Source organism: Phaenicophaeus curvirostris, chromosome 1, assembly GCF_032191515.1.
Source record: "Phaenicophaeus curvirostris isolate KB17595 chromosome 1, BPBGC_Pcur_1.0, whole genome shotgun sequence".
Taxonomy (NCBI): Eukaryota; Metazoa; Chordata; class Aves; order Cuculiformes; family Cuculidae; genus Phaenicophaeus; species Phaenicophaeus curvirostris.
This window is the reverse complement of record NC_091392.1, coordinates 66080661-66099341: the sequence shown is the minus strand read 5'-3', so window position 1 is coordinate 66099341 and position 18681 is coordinate 66080661. Positions and strand designations below refer to the sequence as shown.

At 36.9% G+C, this 18681-nt stretch overlaps 1 protein-coding gene across 2 annotated transcripts in view; it reads left to right on the top strand.

The window, feature by feature from the left end:
- DCP1B (decapping mRNA 1B) overlaps positions 1–18379 on the top strand; it is a 45370-nt gene extending 26991 nt beyond the window's left edge. The window contains exons 5-9 of one of the 2 annotated variants that reach the window (XM_069861618.1): positions 607–742; positions 5549–5677; positions 6399–7238; positions 13650–13898; positions 15703–18376. In XM_069861618.1, the coding sequence (XP_069717719.1) occupies positions 607–742; positions 5549–5677; positions 6399–7238; positions 13650–13898; positions 15703–15783 (1435 nt within the window). In that variant the 3' untranslated portion in view covers positions 15784–18376. Of the gene's footprint in view, positions 1–606; positions 743–5548; positions 5678–6398; positions 7239–13649; positions 13899–15702 lie in introns of both variants that reach the window. The other variant, XM_069861629.1, reaches the window with a different exon arrangement.
- Positions 18380–18681: the final 302 nt, after the last annotated feature.

The window sequence follows — 18681 nt, the reverse complement described above, 5'->3', positions numbered from 1 at the left end:
ACCCTAGGAAACCCAGGTTTTTGACAGCTAATTTTAGTTAACTAACTCAAGTTTCAGTTGGTGGTGATTAGATACTCTCAAACTGGTAATTTACTACAATAAAAACTAGTTTTCAGGGGATTCATGCAATTGTAAACCACGTGTAGTGGTTTATAATAGCAATGTTGCATATAGATAAAAAATACCCTGTCGCTCAGCCAATTGGCTGCATGTTTTAATTCTCAGCATTCTATAATAATAATAAAACAGCTGGGGCAGGAAATTGGTCATTTGCTAGTAGTTAATGACTGATTTGTGTGTGTTTACCATCCTCCACCATCAGCAAAACTGAATAACACTGTAAATTCCCTTCTCCTTCTGGATATAGAAATAGTGACTGAGTTACAGAAATTTTAGTCTATAGCCTAGTGTACTCAAGATTGGATAAAATAGATCTCATGCTTGGCCAAATTGCATTGTAATATAGATCTTTATTATGCACATGTTTCAATGATGGGAGGGGTGAAAATCTGATATTTGATTAATTATTGTAAAATAATTGTGCTTAAACTTTTTATATTTTATGTTTTGTGTCTCGTATATTCTTCTCTCACCTCCAACTTTCAGCCTAACTCAGCAGGAACAATTCAAAGCACAGCAGGGCACAGGAACAGGAGTCTCCCCAATGATCATGAATTCTGCTAATAACAAGGAAGTGGATATTTTACGGATGCTTACCAAGGCCAAAGATGAATATACCAAGGTGGGACTTACTGTCTATAAAAAGAAGACGTTTCTTTTTGATGATACTATGATGGCAATTTGCTTATGCTTTACAAAAAGGTTTTGACTTGGTTTGGTTTTTGTTTTACTTGAAGTGAAACTGATTTAGGGCAATGTGCTTTCGGTTTTTTGAGGCTTTGAGCAACCTGATCTAGTGCGAGGTGTCGCTGCCTGTGGCAGGGGGGTTGGAACTAGATGATCTTTAAGGTCCCTTCCAACCCAAACCATTCTATGTTTCTGTGATTTTTGTGTAAGTGGCTGATAGAAAAGTTTTGTCAGGATTTGCTAAAGATTTGAAAGAAATGAACGCTATTAATAAAAATGTCTGAAAGGAGAATATGTATGTGATTGATTATTTGTTGATTGCTATGAGATAAGAACAAGTATAAATTGGATTTCATTTTGACTGTTAATGCTCCTGTACTTATTGCTAATTGAGTAGCACTTGAAGTTGCGTCCTCTTTCTGGGTGGAGTAGTCAAACTGCTATTAGTTTGTGGTTTGTACAAACAACTTCCTTCAGAGAAGACCTTTAACAGTGAAGTTACTGCTTTTAATTGTGATTGGTAGCTACTTTCAAGCACTAATGGAAGGAAATTAAAAGGTTGAAATGTAGTATGATTTCAGCCCGTGTGCTGCTTTGGTCTTCTGAGGTTTCTAAATAAAGAAGTAACTAATGGAGTAATAATGCTCTGTATTATTGAGCAATCAAAAACGTTTTACTTTGGGGAATAAAAAAATCTAATAATTTAAACTATTCATATATATGCTGCACATTGTTACAAAGCCTGCAGGTTCCTGCTGCTGTTCTCTGTATTTCATGTGTTGTCATGCAATAATAAAGCTCGTAAGTGTTCAGAGCATAGAAATATAGATATATATGAAACACGGAGCTTTAGGCTGGACATTAGGAAAAAATTCTTCACAGAAAGGGTCATTGGGCACTGGAACAGGCTGCCCAGGGAGGTGGTTGAGTCACCTTCCCTGGAAGTGTTTAAGGCACGGGTGGACGGGTGGACGAGGTGCTAAGGGGCATGGTTTAGTATTTGATAGGAATGGTTGGACTCGATGATCCTGTGGGTCTCTTCCAACCTGGTTATTCTATGATTCTATAAGCAATTTAAAGAGAGAAAAAGTTATTTTTCTGAAATGTGGCTACCAATGAGATCCTTGAAAGGTAAGCAGACTATTTGAGCTACGGTGAAATGTAGCCCCTTTTGTTGTGGTATAGCTTCTTTTGAAGTTTAGGACCTTCATATCTTCTGTAACAGGGATTTAACGTATTATAGTGGACAAACACATCCAAAACCTGGTATCTTTTTCTATTCTATGTTTTAATACAGAATCAATATCTACGCTTGGTATAAAAGAGTGTGATTTGAGATATTATGAAATTTTTGAGCAGTTTCCATTAAATAAACATAGAAAAAAAGTGTAAATGGAAAATAGGAAAAATATTAGTCTGTCTTCAGATTCTATGAGAAGGCAATAAATCTTTGAAAAAATTACCTTCCATTTTTGCATGACCACACAGAAAATCAAGACAAAGGATAGGAATTCCTAGGAGATTTGTTGTTTAAACTGTAGGGGTTTGATTTTTATTTTCCTTGCAAATAAGATCTTTAGCAAATTTGCTTCTAATTAATCTTTAATCTTTCTGCATTTAAGTGATTATTAATGTAATAACATGAAAATTCCTTTTCATCTGAGGCATGAGTAGTAAGAGTACTGACCTCTAAAGAAGTGGAGATGTGATTTTTTTTCTTGTTTTGTTGGTAGTATAAAATTAGGAAGGGTGTGTTAAATAAAGGCAGTGACAACTGGTTTTATGTTTAATATTATTATATTTCAAGCATACATGCTTTTTTGACATCTACATCTTGGGCAGTGTATGTCTTGTGACTTAGAATACTGATGTGCTGAAATCAGTTTTGAAATATATTGTTCTCTTTTTAATTCTGTATGGTTTTGGAGAAGAGGGCATTTTAAAAATGTTGGGAGCTGCAGAATAAGGACATCAATTTTCAAAGCATGTAAGGAAATTTGCTGGATTTTTAAATCCTAGGATGAAGTTGCTTTTTTTAAGAATGTAACAGAATTAGAAGGATATCTCCTATTCCCAAATTAAGTCAGACATTTACAGATTACACAAGAAAACTACATAGCCTCCCCATCCTTTTTTATTATTTATTATTTTATTCTGCACAGCACCTTGTACAACATGTGACTGTTCATTAATATGATCTTGTGCCTGCTTTACATCAGCGAGGTAGAAATCCTCACTTTCTAGGGATTTTTAGCTCTGACAAATTCAAAACTTCATCACTTTCAGCATAGCCATCTATCTACATTGTTCTCCTAAGTTCCATCAGGTCTTGGCTGGCCTTCTCTCCTTGTATCAAACCTTATAGCATCTTCTGCTTGTACTTGATAGGTCTTACTGCTCACATGTCTAGAAGTCAGATTTTTGCTGCGGAGCACAAGGTTGGGATGTGACATGGTATTTCCTTAAGGAGAACTGTAATGCTGAGGTACTGTGCTTGTCCATTGTTTCCTTTGACAGTGTTCAGCTTGAGCTCAAGGTAGGCTATGAAATCTCACAACACAGAGCAGTTGTTTGCCTCAGATATTTAAGACTGCACCATACTTGGCTAAAGCATTCTAAGTCAAGGTCTTGTTCTTTTTGATTGACATTCACCACCTATTTCTGGGGCTTTTTTTCCAATGTTGTTTAGTATTTCTTTGACTTGATCTTAGAACCTTTTGATTTCTTATGCATCTCTTGTAGGAACATAGCTTCAAATAAGACACATGACTAAAGGACAGACCTGTAAAGCAAGATGTAGTAATCATCAGATGTGGTGATGAGTGGCTGATGAGTACTCTCCTGGTTCTGTCACTAAAGTTCATGGTGACATTTCTTTCATGCTGCTTTTTGCTGTTTGATGGTGATGGCATCTGATATCTTCTTTACCTATCCACTTGGTGGTTGCTTAAAATGTCATGCTGGTGCTCCTAATTTACTCATCAGCAAGGCAAGCCATGCTACTCTTCTATCAAAATGACCTTATACTCTGAGCTTCAGTAGTAACAGATTCTTTTGACATCATCACAGGCTTTTTTTCCTCTTCAGCATACTTCCCTGTATTTGATACCAGACTACTAGCCATGTTATCAAATCATGGAAATAATACTGATTCATCAATGTCCTTCACTATAGGCCTTTGTGTATACTACTGTTAATTTTGCAGAGGAATTTGGCCTTAAAAATGCTCGTGCAGTTATAACTCTGTTAAACTCTACTGCTTCTCATCTCATTTTTATATGCTTAGTTCTGTGATCATGCAGAGTATAACAGTGGAATTTGAGGTGCTCGTATCTTCTGAAGAAGTCAGCCTATTAAAATATCTTGGAGAAATAAGGACCAAATGGATTTATTTAAATCCTGCAGAACTCATAGTGCAATATCTGATAGTATGTTATCCAACATGTAAAAAAAAAAAAAAAATTAAATATATGCTGCGTCTTTGCTGTTGCGGTAGGTGTCAGAAATGGACTAAATGATCACTTTTGTATAGTTGAGAGAGGGGGTTATTTTCTCACCTAGCACATTTGCATCCTAAATAGTTTGTCTTGGGAAGTTCTGGAAGGGACACTGACATTTCTGTAATTGCACAGCAGTGGCTCTGCTGTGTGTCCATGGGGCTATCTGTCTAGTCCAGAGTTCTGTCCCCAGTAATGCAGAAGGCTGGGCTCTTCGAAAGCAAGAATGGGAAACCAAAACTGGTCGTGCCTTACCCAACCAGTAGTCTTGTGGCATAGAATTCAGAGCCCATCAAATTCAGATAAGGGACTATGAATATTCTTGTTAAATAGGATTAACTTTTTTTGTTAGATTGTGCATTAAAAAATCCAGTTTCTTGGTTTCAGTTTTATCAAGTGACAATGACTTCCAATACACTGTTTTCTGGTGACAATAGCATTCCTTGTATACCCGATGTGTTTTTAGTTTCAATGACTAAATTCTTTTTCTCTTGTGCAATGTAAAATAAGGCTATCTTGTTCACAGCTTCTATTCCATTTATTTCACTCTCATGCGGCTTTTTCTGTGGTTTTTTCTGAATTAAGTCATACACTTCTTTCTTCACGTATCAGTCATCCCACGTCCCTGATCACTTTTTGTCATCTTTCTCAGCCCGTTTTTATAAATATGGTTAGTAATCCTGTCATATTTAATAAGAAAACATTGATTCTGAAAATGGATTACATCTTTAATTATTTTTCTGTGCAGGTATATGCATCCTCCAAGTTCCAATGTAGAATATTTATATAAAAGAATTTGAGTTTAATTACATTTTTTTAACAAAAAGCATTTTAAGTGTTCTTTATGGGCACATTAATTCTTCGTGTATCTAAACAACTTCTAGCTGCCCACTGCTGCTGGAAAAGCATGTCTGTTGCTTGGTTTCTAAGGTGCTTTTATTTATAATTTTTTAAGTGCTGGAAAAGCAGACAGCAAGAAAGAGAACTGACATTTAAATTAGAGGGAAGCCTCATACTCAGGGCGTCTTGGAACCAAGTGTTTATTTTTACATATGCTTTGTGGTTTTAGAAAATTAGGTTGCAGTTGTTATAGTTTTTTCAATAGCATAAACATTTCATAATCAGTGCTGCAACTACCATTTTTGGTTATTGAGTACTTGGCTGTGTCTGGATTTTATTACAGATCAGAACTGCGGGAAAGGATATTGTCCACTTCCTAAAAAAATACTTCCTTTCTGTTGTAGTGTAAGACCTGCTCAGAGCCAAAACAAATAACCAGTTCTTCTGCAATCTGTAACAACCCCAACCTAATCAAACCTATCCCAGTGAAGCCTAGTGAAAATCAGCATCAACGAATATCTCAGCAAAGCAAGGTAAAATGTTTTTTCGTATTTTCTGACTAATGCTGCTGTGGTCAAGTAGCCATGTAGGAATATTTTTTTGAGTCGGAAGGTCAGAATTTGAGGTAGAATCAGTAGAATCAGTAAGGAATTATTTTAATGAAAGACTGATCTGTATAATAAAGCCCCCAAGCCTCATCTTATATCATGGAAGCATGTAAATTACAGGCATACTATCCTTATACAAAGAAGAAATACTAGCCTTCCCATTTTCAGATGCTTTGATCACAAGCTGGTCCAGTAAATTTCTGGACCACATCTTTTGTGTTCTTTTTCTTTAGGTGATTTAATCTAAATAAAGTCACTTGATATATCTTCAAGCTAAATCACATTGCAAAAACTGAATTCAGCTGGGACAAGCAGATACACAAAAAGTGGCCCTGCTTCATACAAGGGGAGATTTCTGTCTCTTAATAATATTGTACTGATGGCTGAAAGGGAAGATGCTTTTTCATGGTATTTAGAGTGAAACCACTGCTGTTTCAGATTCACTGGTTTTCTCCCACATTAGCACGTTGACAACTGTCTCCTTGTCCTTCCTATGTGACAAAACTATTAAAACTTCTCTTGGGAGAAAAGAGCATAGCAGTTTTCTTGGCTTTTCCTTGAATACTGCTTGCTAAATACTGTTGCCACTTAATGTAACTTACACATGAAGGAATTATGTTTACTTTTTTTCTTTATCTCCTGGCAGAATGTGGATCCTGAACCACAGCACTTGTCTTTGAATGCGCTGTTTGGAAAACAAGAAAAGCCAGATGTCACAGAACCTCTTAGTAAACAGCATCAAGAAAATCTTCCTGTTAGGCAGAGTGTGGTACGTTCACTGTCCTACGAAGAACCTAGCAGGCATTCACCCTCTGCAGAGAAGCAGCTTTGCCCCGCCATTCAGAAGCTTATGGTGCGTGGGACGGACCTTCATCCACTTGCTGAGTTTCCTGAGAACCGACTGTGTGAAAATGGCAATATCCACCCTGTGGGTGAGACTTTCACGGGACTCTTCCAACCTGTGGCTTCTCATGGTATTGCAACATCTCATGTAGTTCAGGATACTGCTGGCACTCAAAGCTTGTTACAGAAATTACAGGGTCAGTCGGGGTCAGTGACTAAAATGGACCCCAGTGCAACAGGATCTGCAAACTCAACAGCTTCTGTGTTCAGCAGGACTCCTGCTGCTGTTGGAGTACCAGCAGCACCGGTAAATAATATGAGCCAGCCACCTTTGGTGTATTTCAGTGGTTCCCTACGAGGCCAGACTTTGGAGTGTCAGGCACTTGGTAAAGAACAATCCAAACTTCCTAGACAGCCGATTTCTCTCTCTGGCAATCAAGCAGCCAATTCTGGGGTGATTTCGCCTCAAGAGTTATTGAAAAAACTCCAAATAGTGCAACAGGAACAACAGTTGCATGTATCTAGCAGACCAACTTTGGCAGCTAAGTTTCCTGTTGTTACTCAGAATACCAATACACTGAAACCACTGGATTCCTGGATAGAAAAGGCACCGGCTACTGAGAAGCAGAGCTCTCTCTTTCAGGTAAATGGGCAACTTCAGAATTTAAAATAAATAAATAAAGAAAAATCTAATGATCTTTCGAACTTGGAGTTTTGTAAGGTTAGTCTTTTGTTTTGGCCATTGTATTCTTGTTACTATTCTACTACGTGTTGCACGTTGTTCATTTTGAGGATGATAATTTAACAGCATCAAGTAAGCTATGCTTTACTGAGCTGTGATGCTGTGAATACTGAAGGCTACCTCTCTTGCATATTGATAATGACCAAAACTACTGCAATCTTGGCTTTTTCCAGAAACACTTTGAAAAGTCACCTAGTTTTCAGTTGCCATACTTGGTTTCAGACTGTTGCATGTAATTTCTGGTTATTAAGTGTAGTATTTTGGGTTTAATAATTATATTTTCTTACAAATCAGTTCTAGCTTTCTCTGTACATGTATGTATTACTTCGTATGCCAGTTGCTAAAAGTGTTACAGATGCTTAAAAGTTCACTTATTTGCTAACAGCAGGGGGTTTTAAGTGTTTGAGTATTGCTGAGTTAGGTGTCTTATACTGTAACTGCTTCTAGCTATTCATTAGCTATTTTTTTTTTAAATTTGTGATGTATTATTTTGGAAAAAAAGGCATTATGCCTGAATGCCTTCAAAAAACCCAAAACCCTTTAATTTTAGTGATTTTGACCCTAAAAGTCAGACCAATGTTTTAAAAAAAATCCAGAGATGTCAAGAGACTGTTTCGTGAGTATATCTTTGTTCTTCAGAAAAGCATCATGAGTAATAACAACATCTCATCTTGGGCAACTACTGTCTTTTTAACAACTTCATTCTCTGTAGGATCTTCTACGCTTGAATATCTTCAAATATCCTATTTGGGGATGAGTGAGCATCTAAGTCCCTTTTAACTTCCTTTATTGTGGACAGAGTGCCCAAAAGGCTTGTGTTGTACTGGAGCCTGACTTGTATGTATTGGAGCCTAGAAGTTACTTACCCAAATGAAAAGGTGGATGATTTATCAGTGTAAAGTTTAGAAGCTGATTTTCTATTGCAACTTATTTAAAAGCTAAATGAAAGACTACAGATGACTTCAGCATACTCCAAGAATCCTCCTTATTCTACACGTAGCTATCCTACATGTGAAGAGGCTGAAACAGTCATCTAACAATCAAGAGCTGCATCTGTCACTAACACTGTGACGGGTCAAGATTTCTAGTTCTGTGAGAAAGGTCAGAGGAATTGAATCCGTGTGAAGGAGTTTGGGGGGGGATTAGTCATTGAAATTATTCAGGATCAGTTGGTTACAGATGGTAATCAGACTTTTAGCAGTGGAGCACTAATGAATAAAAAAAGATGCAGAGTCACAAAAATTTACTTCTGTTTTCACTGGGAATGGAACTTGCCTGGAACTTTATGAAAAATGGTGTGATTCACTGGTAAATGTACTAAAAGCATGGAGACATAAGACATTCCTACTCTGAAGGTAAAAGCAAAATGAGGCAATTGCTTGGCTATACATTATAAACCAGTATGCATAAATACAAAATGGCAATTATGCTGATACATTTTCAAATGGAAAATCCATATTGATGCTGATATGGCTAATGACTTTGTGTATATTTGAAAAAGAAAATGATGCCAGCAGTGCAATCTCAATAATTTTATGCTTGAGTACAAATAGTACAATAGCTTGAGAGAAGAGAAAACTCTTGACTGGAATGAGTCTCATTCACTGCAATTACTGCTGTAAGTTTGCCTTAAAAAAAGGCAGTAGGGACAGCCACAAGCTGTTATCAAAACAGTATTAGGTGCAGTTCGTATGACACACTTAGGACTGTTTATAATACTTTATGTATAGAATAAAAATGGTGATGAAATTAGGACTAATTATTGTTTAGGATATTTAAAGCTGTGTAATTTGGAAGGAATGGCCTCTTAAATGCAGCAGATTGCAAAAAAAAGAGAGAAGGCTAAAAATGAAGGAATGAATCTGTATTCCTGTGGAATGCCACTAATTAGCCATGTGAAATATTCCTACTTTTGAAAAAAAATTGGAAGATAAAAATTTACAACTTTTAAAATGAACACACCAACATTTAATCTTTTGTAGAATATCATCCTTACTATAGTCCAAAGACTTTAAGTGTTGCCATGCCTGCAGACAGACATTCGAGTGAAATTGAATTGGCACAAATATATCTGCACATGCTCATGCAAAGTTGATCGAAACAGATTCTGACAACAAATGCAGCAAAAGGTTTGTTCACTGTAATTACTTATCTTTTAGTATTGCCTCATTTACTACAATTCAGCACACAGAAAAAGCGAATTCTAAAAGGTATGACAGGAATAGAAAGGTATCTGGACAGTGTGTGTTGTTGAAAAACCTGTATTAAAGGAACACACTAGATCCATCGGCAGCACTGAGAGAATGAAAGCAATAGTCTTTTCTTCAATTGGCACATTGCAAGTCCAAGTTTAAATTGGCTTCTGCTGCATCTCCATGTGGTGTAAGAACTGTGATCTCCCACGTGGAAAGGAAGAGACTGATTACCACAAACAAACAAACAACAACAACAACAACAAAAAACGAAGAAGAAAAAGGAAAAAAGCAAAAGCTGAAGAATAATACATGGAAGCATTCGGTCTGGTCTGGTGCCAGCCCAGAACAACTGTGAAGTGTTCTTTATGCAGGTAGTGAGTAACCTGTGCTTTAAGATGCAAAAAGAAAGCATTAATCTGCAGTGGGCTTTGAAGCATATCCTTAGTGTTAGGCATGAGTTATTGTGATTGTAGATATATGCATGCTTAAGTGTTTATATTAATCAGAATTATGGTTTTAAAAGTGTTTACAATAACCTTGACACAAATTTATCTTTCCTTCAGGCCACTTATCTTACAGCTCATTTTTTCTTTTTCCATCAAGAATGTGTTTTGTACATAGTGTTACATCCTCTGAATATGTACATCGTACCTACTATCTTTGGTGTGAGCATTGCACCATTACCTCTCAGTTGTCTTGATGGCCATTTCAGCATGAGATTGTAAACATGCAGAGGAGGAAAACAATAGGTACATTAAACTTGTTTAGAAAAATAACTTAAGGTTCTCTAGTTAAACCTCTATTTAAAAATTCTGAATAAAACTTGAAAGACAAAGCCACGTTAGCATTGTAGCCAGCTTCATCTAAATAGTAACTCTCTCTAAAGTTCTAGAACCATTCTTAAATTAAACGTTCTGAGTTTTAAGGAATGGCAATAAAAACAGTTATATGCCCATAGGTGCTCGTGTTCCAGAGGAGTACTTGATGCATGTGGGATCCTGCAGGTGCAGGAAGAAACCAGCTTGCATTACAGGAGATCCAATGCATGCCTTAGTTCATGGTGTTACGTGAATTTACCAGCTATCAGGTCGTCTAGCTGCCAGCAGCCACAGAGAATACCAGATATCCTATTGAGCATTTGCGCTTCAGAGAAAGAGAATACTATCCACTGCAACAATCATTTTGTGCATTTTTATTGTTCTTCACTGCTGCATGACTGCTGGGAAACTCTCTACTCTGTTGTTAGTGACTCAGAGATTTAAGTGTTGACCTGATAAAGCTGGAGATAATTCTGTAGAGGCTGGATGAACAAGCAACACAGGTTAGATTCTGTGGGAAGAAAGTTGGTCAATAGTGCTTTGGAAGGGCTATTATGCCTCATGAGAAATTTCTCAAAGCAAAAAGATAGGCCCAGACACAATTATGTCCCTACAGAGCATTTTCAGTGCTTTCAGTAGAAGTGTGGTGCTATAGGAATTGCATTAGTAATGCCAAGATCAGCATCCCATTCGCTGGTGGGTGTTATTTGTCTTAGTGACTTAAGGTGACCTGAACTAAAATAAAAAATTTGCCTTTATGTTTAAAAAAACCTCATGTCACTTATGTAAAAGTTTGTTAAATGGCAGAAGCTTTGAGAACAAACTGCTAGCACAAAATACATTCTAATGTTTGCATACACAAACAAGTACTATGCACTGCAAATATGATACATATCTTTTCTATTCTTCTTCTGAGATAAATATTTTTAAGTTTTGTGACAACCTGTCAATATTAGCTGTGTCACCAGTAGATGGCAATATTGCTTATTCCATATAGTCTCCATATGCTTGGCAAGTCCTACCAAAAAGTCATTTTTTTTCAAGGAAAACAATTTTTCATATGTCTTTTGAACTACAATGTTGCATGTGTTTAACTGTAGTAGCTGTATATTATTAAGAGCACAGTTTGTTTCAGGTTTTGTTTATTTGCCTTGGACTGAGAGAGAAATGTCTTTTGATTTTGAAGGACGTGTCATCTAGGTCTTTGATGTAGTCTGTCATACATAGCTTCAGCTATATTACTTGGATAGTTTATCTCCTCCAGCTGTTCACCGCCATCTCTTTGCTGGAGGTTCTTGCCCTTGCAGAGCAGTTTCTATATGCATTCTTTAAATCACATTAGGAAGAGTCATCTGGTTTAAGCAAACCCTGCCAATTTTGCTTGAGGTAAATTAAAGAGAAGTTACTTCAGCTGCTTGGATGAGTAGAGCAAAAGCATTGTGATAAGTGTCTGGAGTTAGTCTTCCACAGGAAGGAGAACAACCCTCTCATTTACAGAAGAACGTCTGTGCATAGTCTGAAGTTCTTGCTCCTCAGAGGGATGTCACTTTGGACTTACATTGTTTTTCTTCTAAAATGAACATTGTTTTTCAGGCATAGGTGCACAAACATATGCACTACCTTACTGGTCAAAGCAAATCTACAATGAGTTAGAAATACCTTAACTCATTCAGGAGCTTGTAACAGTAATCATTAAGTCTGTGTTATGATTACAGGCCACGGGCAGAAAAAAAAAGCTTGAGGTCAAGAGTTTCATTTTTAAGTAGTACGCTATATCTGAGAAACGGAAACAATAATTACCTAATGTACTGGGAGATTTTTGTGTTAGATGAGTATTGCATGCTTTCCAGTACCCGTGAGTCTCCTGATCCCTAGTCTTTCCACTTCCTTAAATGTTGCGTGAAGCACCGTAAGGTCTCAGTCCTCCTTGTTTCTATTTCTTTTTGTATTGCAGTCTAACACTGTTTAGAAATGTCTTCATTAGAACAATCAGAACTAGGAGTGGAATAAGACAAACTACAAAAATATGAACGTTCTTTAATAATAAACTATGTTGTTTTGTACACCTAGGAGATCATAGAATTGCCAGGTTGGAAAAGACTCACCGGATCATCGAGTCCAACCATACCTATCAAATACTAAACCATGCCCCTCAGCGCCTCGTCCACCCATCCCTTAAACACCTCCAAGGAAGGTGACTCAACCGCCTCCCTGGGCAGCCTGTTCCAGTGCCCAATGACCGTTTCTGTGAATTTTAATTTTTCTTCAAAATAAAAATTAACCCAGGACACAAAGTGAAGTGATGCAGTAGCCTTTCACCTTCATATAGGGGCAGTAAATCATGCTGCAGTCCAAAAGAAAGGAGCTTTGGTGAGCTCTTATGAATTTGTATGTTTTGTTCTTTCAAAAAGAGGTACTTGAATAGCAAGGAGATGGCAGATTAGGCTTAAGAGCTATTACTAGAATTGCCTAGAGAGAGCTCTAATATCTGCAAACTGAATGCATGAACTTTCTGTTATGTTGTATATTGTGTCTGACAGCATTTGCTGGTCCTGGGTGTTTTAGCATTCCAAGATGCTTTGCAAAATTTAAAGGTAAAATTTCTTTGACACCTATGTTTGCAGATTGACACAGATATGATACTGAGGGAACCTGAAGAACTATTTGCACCATCAAGGTTTTCCTGCTCTTTGAGGGCCTTTTTGATTTTGTCACCCGAGTGCTGGTTAGGAGTTGATTCCATTTCTGACAGTGCCACCAGCTCAGAGCAGCTGTTTAGATAAATGACTTAATCTCTTTTTTTCTTTTCACTTTCTTTATGTAAAATGAGAAGAAAATAGATATATATTTATAAAGTAATTTGAATATTATAATTGGAAAATACTTTCTAGTATTAGGAACAAAGATTAATCTTTAGTAGTTGTATTTGCCTATAAGTATATTCTCGAAGATGAAACTTAACAATTTGCTGCCCCTATGTAGAAGACTTCACAGCTGCGTTCTCTAAGACTTTTGATACCTAGTAGTAGTCTGATGTCTGTACTAAAATGCTCTTGTCCTTAGATCATTTGCCTGTCAAATAGATTTAATCATGTTTGAATTCAATGGTGCAATCTCAAATTGGATTGAAGACCTTTTAAGCTGGAAATAAATCATATAGGTGGTCTTGAACTGGAGTTTCACATAACTATCAATCTTCAGCAGCCTCTGTACCCTTTGCCAACTAGTCTGCAGTTTTCACCATCTTTATTCACATAAGTAGATAGGTTTGATTGATGTCTTTATTTTTATATGAACAGGTAATCTCACCTCAACGCATTCCTGCCACTGTGACTCCTACTTTGTTGATGTCCCCAATGGTGTTCACTCAGTCCACGCCTGCTCCACCAAAAGTAAATGAAAGTGGGCGGCTAGCAACAGCAAACCAAGAACCTGCTGCTAGCTCAGCGAGCCTTCTCCTTCCACTGCAAACCCCAGAGCCATCTGTGGTTAACAACAGTTCAATGACCAAGATGCAGCTGCAGGAAACACTTCTACACCTGATCCAGGTAAAGCAACAAGCATCTTTCCCTTTTGCTTAAAATCCCAATTCCCATTTTGATATGAGGACCCTATAACTCATTGGTTCTGTCTGTCTAGAGGCTAGATGAGTAATTAAAATATAGGTTGAAAATTGTGATACTTATATCTGTGGGTTAACGGAGCACTATGGCATAGACAGGTATGTGATAGCCTCTCCTTGCACAGTGATGGCTGAACTACATTTTGATTAATGCATCTGATTTTGGGTTCACGAAAAGTAATAAATTTGATGGAAAAGAACGACGATGACTGCAAGCTTCATAAGGTTGCCCTGCAAGCTAGAGAGATATCTATTATATTTTTAGCTTAGGATAAACAATGGGTGATGATCCTAGCTGCGAAATATTTCAGAGATGTGTGTTAGCAGTAAGAGGAATTCAGATGGGAAATTAAAATTGTAGGATGAGTGTGAGCAACTTAATGTGTGAGTTAGATAACCTAAAAATACGCTAGTTCAGTTTATTCAATATAATTCTCTAGTTCAGATGCCAAAATTCCTTTCGCTGCAGTTTTTCGGGTTCAAATGTGACAAAGCATCACAGTATTATATACGAGTTGATTGTTTACTGCTCTGAGATGATATGAGTGATTATGAATATTTTTTTCCTTAACACGCCATGTGATGAATATCTGAAGAGTAGAAGTTCAGGAGAGATTATGTAACTAAAGACTTGGCTACAAAGCACAAGGAATAGAGACATGGGTTTAACAGTCCAAAACTATGCTTGTATGGCTGTGAAATAGAAATAAAATTCATTAGAACGTTGACGTTACTTAAAATGTGGTTAAAGTTATAGACCCAGAAATAAAATAGTATCTTTAACAAATTAGAGACTTTTCTCATTTTCCCTGTATTTTCAGTTTGGAATTAAAAAATGAAAATATAACATTATGCTGTCTTTACATACTTGTGAGTATCTGGATAGTAGTCATAAATGAAGTTAAACTTGTCAAGGAAAATTTGGTTTTACTCCCTGAAACTGTACTTGTAAGATATATATTTGACCCTGCTGTTCTTGATGGTAGTTACGATTAGCTGAGTTACCCAGAAATTATTTACTGCCAATTTCTTACCTATTAATTTCCATTAAATGAAACTACAATCTCAGATGTTCTTGATTTTTCTCAAATCAATTATCCTCATGTTTGTCTGAGCTACTTAGGACATTCTTTCTTAATATGGGTTGACTCGTTCTTACAAAATGATCTGAAGAAGCATCAGTTAGGAGCATTAAGTCTGAAAGAGGTAAACAAGATGCAAGGATTTGCCCAGGTCGGATTTAGTATATGATCAAAACCCAGGGTGTTCCAGGTGTTTTACTGTTCCTTCAGACATGTTTGAAATTATCACTGACCTAATGGAGGAAACTACTTAGGAAAATCCCTACATAAATGAGGGCAAAGAGAGGACTGAGTGGTGTTGTGCCTGTATTGTTCTGATAACATCACCACGTTATCATGCAAGAATCGTGTACTCAAGTTTCACCCACTGGGAGTTTGGAAAATCTACTTTCTGTCTACTCTTTACTGCTTATAGAGATACAGCCATGTTTGCTGCAGTAAAGTTTATATGCACCTGTAGTTCTTCCAAGGCTGCTAGCAAGGCATGTAAATAATGCTTTTTACTGGTGGAGGAAAAGCCTTCCTGTTGATCGCTTTTTAAAACAGAGTAAGGCGGAAAATTATGTGGTTCATGAAATGGCAAAACCTTCTAATCTCTTTACTTGAAATGCCTATCATGCACTAACAATTGCCTGTTTTGTTTTTCAGAATGATGACAACTTCTTAAATATTATTTATGAAGCATATCTCTTCAGTGTGAGAAAGGCATCAGTGAGAAAGGCTATGTGAACAATGGTTTTTAAATTCGATTTCTATTGCTTCCTGAACCCCAGGAAAAAGGTTTCAGATTTTTCAAATATGTTTACATTTAAAGAAGTGAATGGCTTTAGGCATTGTGCATACGCGTAGATTTTACTTGTTGGCAAGTACATGCTGTACTGAGAAAGAAGTGAGTGGAAACAGATTGTGCCTTCTGGGAGGGGAGCGTCACGATACTGAAGACTTAATCACAAAAGATCTTAGATTATTTTTCATGTATTGCTCCATACTTAGAATTGGCATCCCTGCATCAGGACTCAGTTCTCAGAAGTCACTTCCCTTTTTTACTAGCATTGTGGTTGTTCCTTGACTAGGTATTTGTCATGGATTCCCTCCGCGAGACGTCATATGCAACTGTCGCGATGAACGTGACCATCTCTGACCACATGGTGGCAATGTTGGACTATTTTTAGGAACGTGGAAACCCGGGTGAAACGTTAGTAGGGAGCGTTGGGAAGACTGCTCTACCACCGTACTTAGTTGTCTGCAAAACAGTTTAGATAAAAATGTCCTCACTTTCCCCAAAAGTTTTGTAGAAAAATCTTTTTCTATTTTAACAAGAATATTTTTTGCTAGATGTAGAAATGAGATTCTGCGGGTGTTCTGAAGAATTGGAGGGGGAAGGGTTTGTTTGTGAATGTACTTGCTATCAACATAGCTCTGGATTGGCACTGGATTCATGTTTCTATTATTCCAGATCCAATCTGCGTTCTTATAAGCAATGTACAACTTTGTTAAGGGGAAGGCTACCTGGTGTAGAAGTCCTGTTCAATTTTTAGTGTGTTCCTGGAGCACAGTAATTCCATTGATCAGTTTCTAAAAAAAAAAATAGAAATAAAAAAAATAAAATGGATAATCCCTACTATGTGCTGATTTGTTTTTACTGTATCATGGATGATGTATTTAGAATTGCTGGGTCACTTGTATTTGTAAGACTTTAAAATGTTTTTACACTTGGCAGAAGACACAAGAGGTTTTAAATCAGGTAAAATAAATGACTCAAAGAAATTTTATGTATATTTTTATTAGCATCTGCTGCTGAAGTGCCCATTCACTACAGTTTAGGAAGGCAAAGTTGTTGCCGAGGCGGTATTTCTATTGTGAGTGCAGAGAACCCAATCTGGAATCCATAAATGAGTATACACTTTCCTTTACTATGGGTGTTGATGTAGGCACAACTCAGCTGCCTCATCTGTGTAGGTTCTTCAGTGTAAATTAGGATGCAGGTTTCAATTAGAATAGCTGTAATGATACAAACAGTTGCCCTCACCCCCATACATCTGGCCATTCTCTAGTATAAGAATGTGATTTGGGGGATGAGGGGAGGGATTTATTCACATTCCTTGGGAAAGGCTCTAAATCAATATTTTAAAAAGTCAAGAACTATTTTCTGTATACACAAATGAATAACCCCAAGAGCCTTGTGCCTACAAAACTGCTAGACTTTTCCTGCACTAACTTGTAGAGAACAAGTTGTAATCTAGTTCCATTTTGTTACCAAATTGCTTATGATTCTTGCAGATTCAGTGAAAAGAACATGTTGAGCAGATACGAGGAAGGGTAGACTTTAAAGATAATAAATACTAATTCTAATCCTGTAGCCATAATAATTTATGTAGCAATTATTATTTATTGGATTCTACTGAGTTAATTGTCATTATTTCTTAATGAACTGATGTGGAAGAAATTGGGATCCAGACAGAAGAGTTTGTATGAAACTAAACACATGCATAATTGATGTCTGTGATACTGGATTATCTGAGAGTACAATTTAAAGATGATGGGACACATAGTTAGGACCTCATTTGACACGTAGAACTTCTGTAATTAGTGGATAAAAATAATCCTTAAGCATCTCAAGCTGTGGTTTTGATAGCTTTTCTAGTCATGAGGGAAACACTTTTATTTACCAAAAAGCCAAGTAGAATTTTTTAGAACATCCTTATTTATTGCTTTTCAGAATAACTTATCATTTACAAAAATTAAAGGCATATTGTTTTTAAAGCATCTTCTGTTAACTCTTGATGCTTATGACAACAGCAGTATTTGCACTATGCTTGACAAGCCGAGGTTTATCTTAAAGCAGACAAGTATAGATCTAATTTAGGGTTTCTTCTCACTGCCTTCTCTTCTGGTTATATCTACACCAAGTAACACTGATGGAATTTGATTTCTCTCACTGTATTATGCCAGGATTGTTCAGGAGGCATAACCCGCCTTTTATGGAGTGAAGAAAAGAAAGGTAGTTGCTAAAGAAGGGAGGTGCTGATTTGGCTAACTTGCATGCTTACCAAGAACAACAGAGGTAAGAAGATGGAACAGTCTTAGAAAGAAAATCCAAATTTAATGACTCTAAGCAGAAGAGGAAAAGTAGTGAGAGAATTCTACTGAGAAATGAAGCCAAATTTCTTGTCTAGGTTTCCATTTCAGATGGCAGGATTTGCTTTTCCAAAGGCGTTTGGGAATTGGAGACTGAGCTTGGAGTCATAACGGCATGTAAAACTGTGCCATGGCCCTTTCTTTCTGCTGCAAACTGAAGTATCTGTCTCAAGAAAAGGCTTTTTTTCCAGAAATATAGTTGGAGCCTTCCAGTACAGTGGAAGAGCTGGAGGATCCTCACATAAAACTGAAAACTTATTTTCTGCCTTTTGATATTGTGTTTTGTTTGGTAGCCTTGTTATCAGCTGAGACTGTCTCTTTATGCAGCCTGATCTGTGCATGATACCAGAAAGTTTATTTCGGGTTTGATAGATGACCTCTGGACTAAAGTGGTTCTGATCACTTGGGCTCTCCTATTTTATTATATTTTTTTAAGACATTTAGAACTAGGGAGCTCTTAAGCTAGTAAGGCCTTTTGAGAGGAAAAGG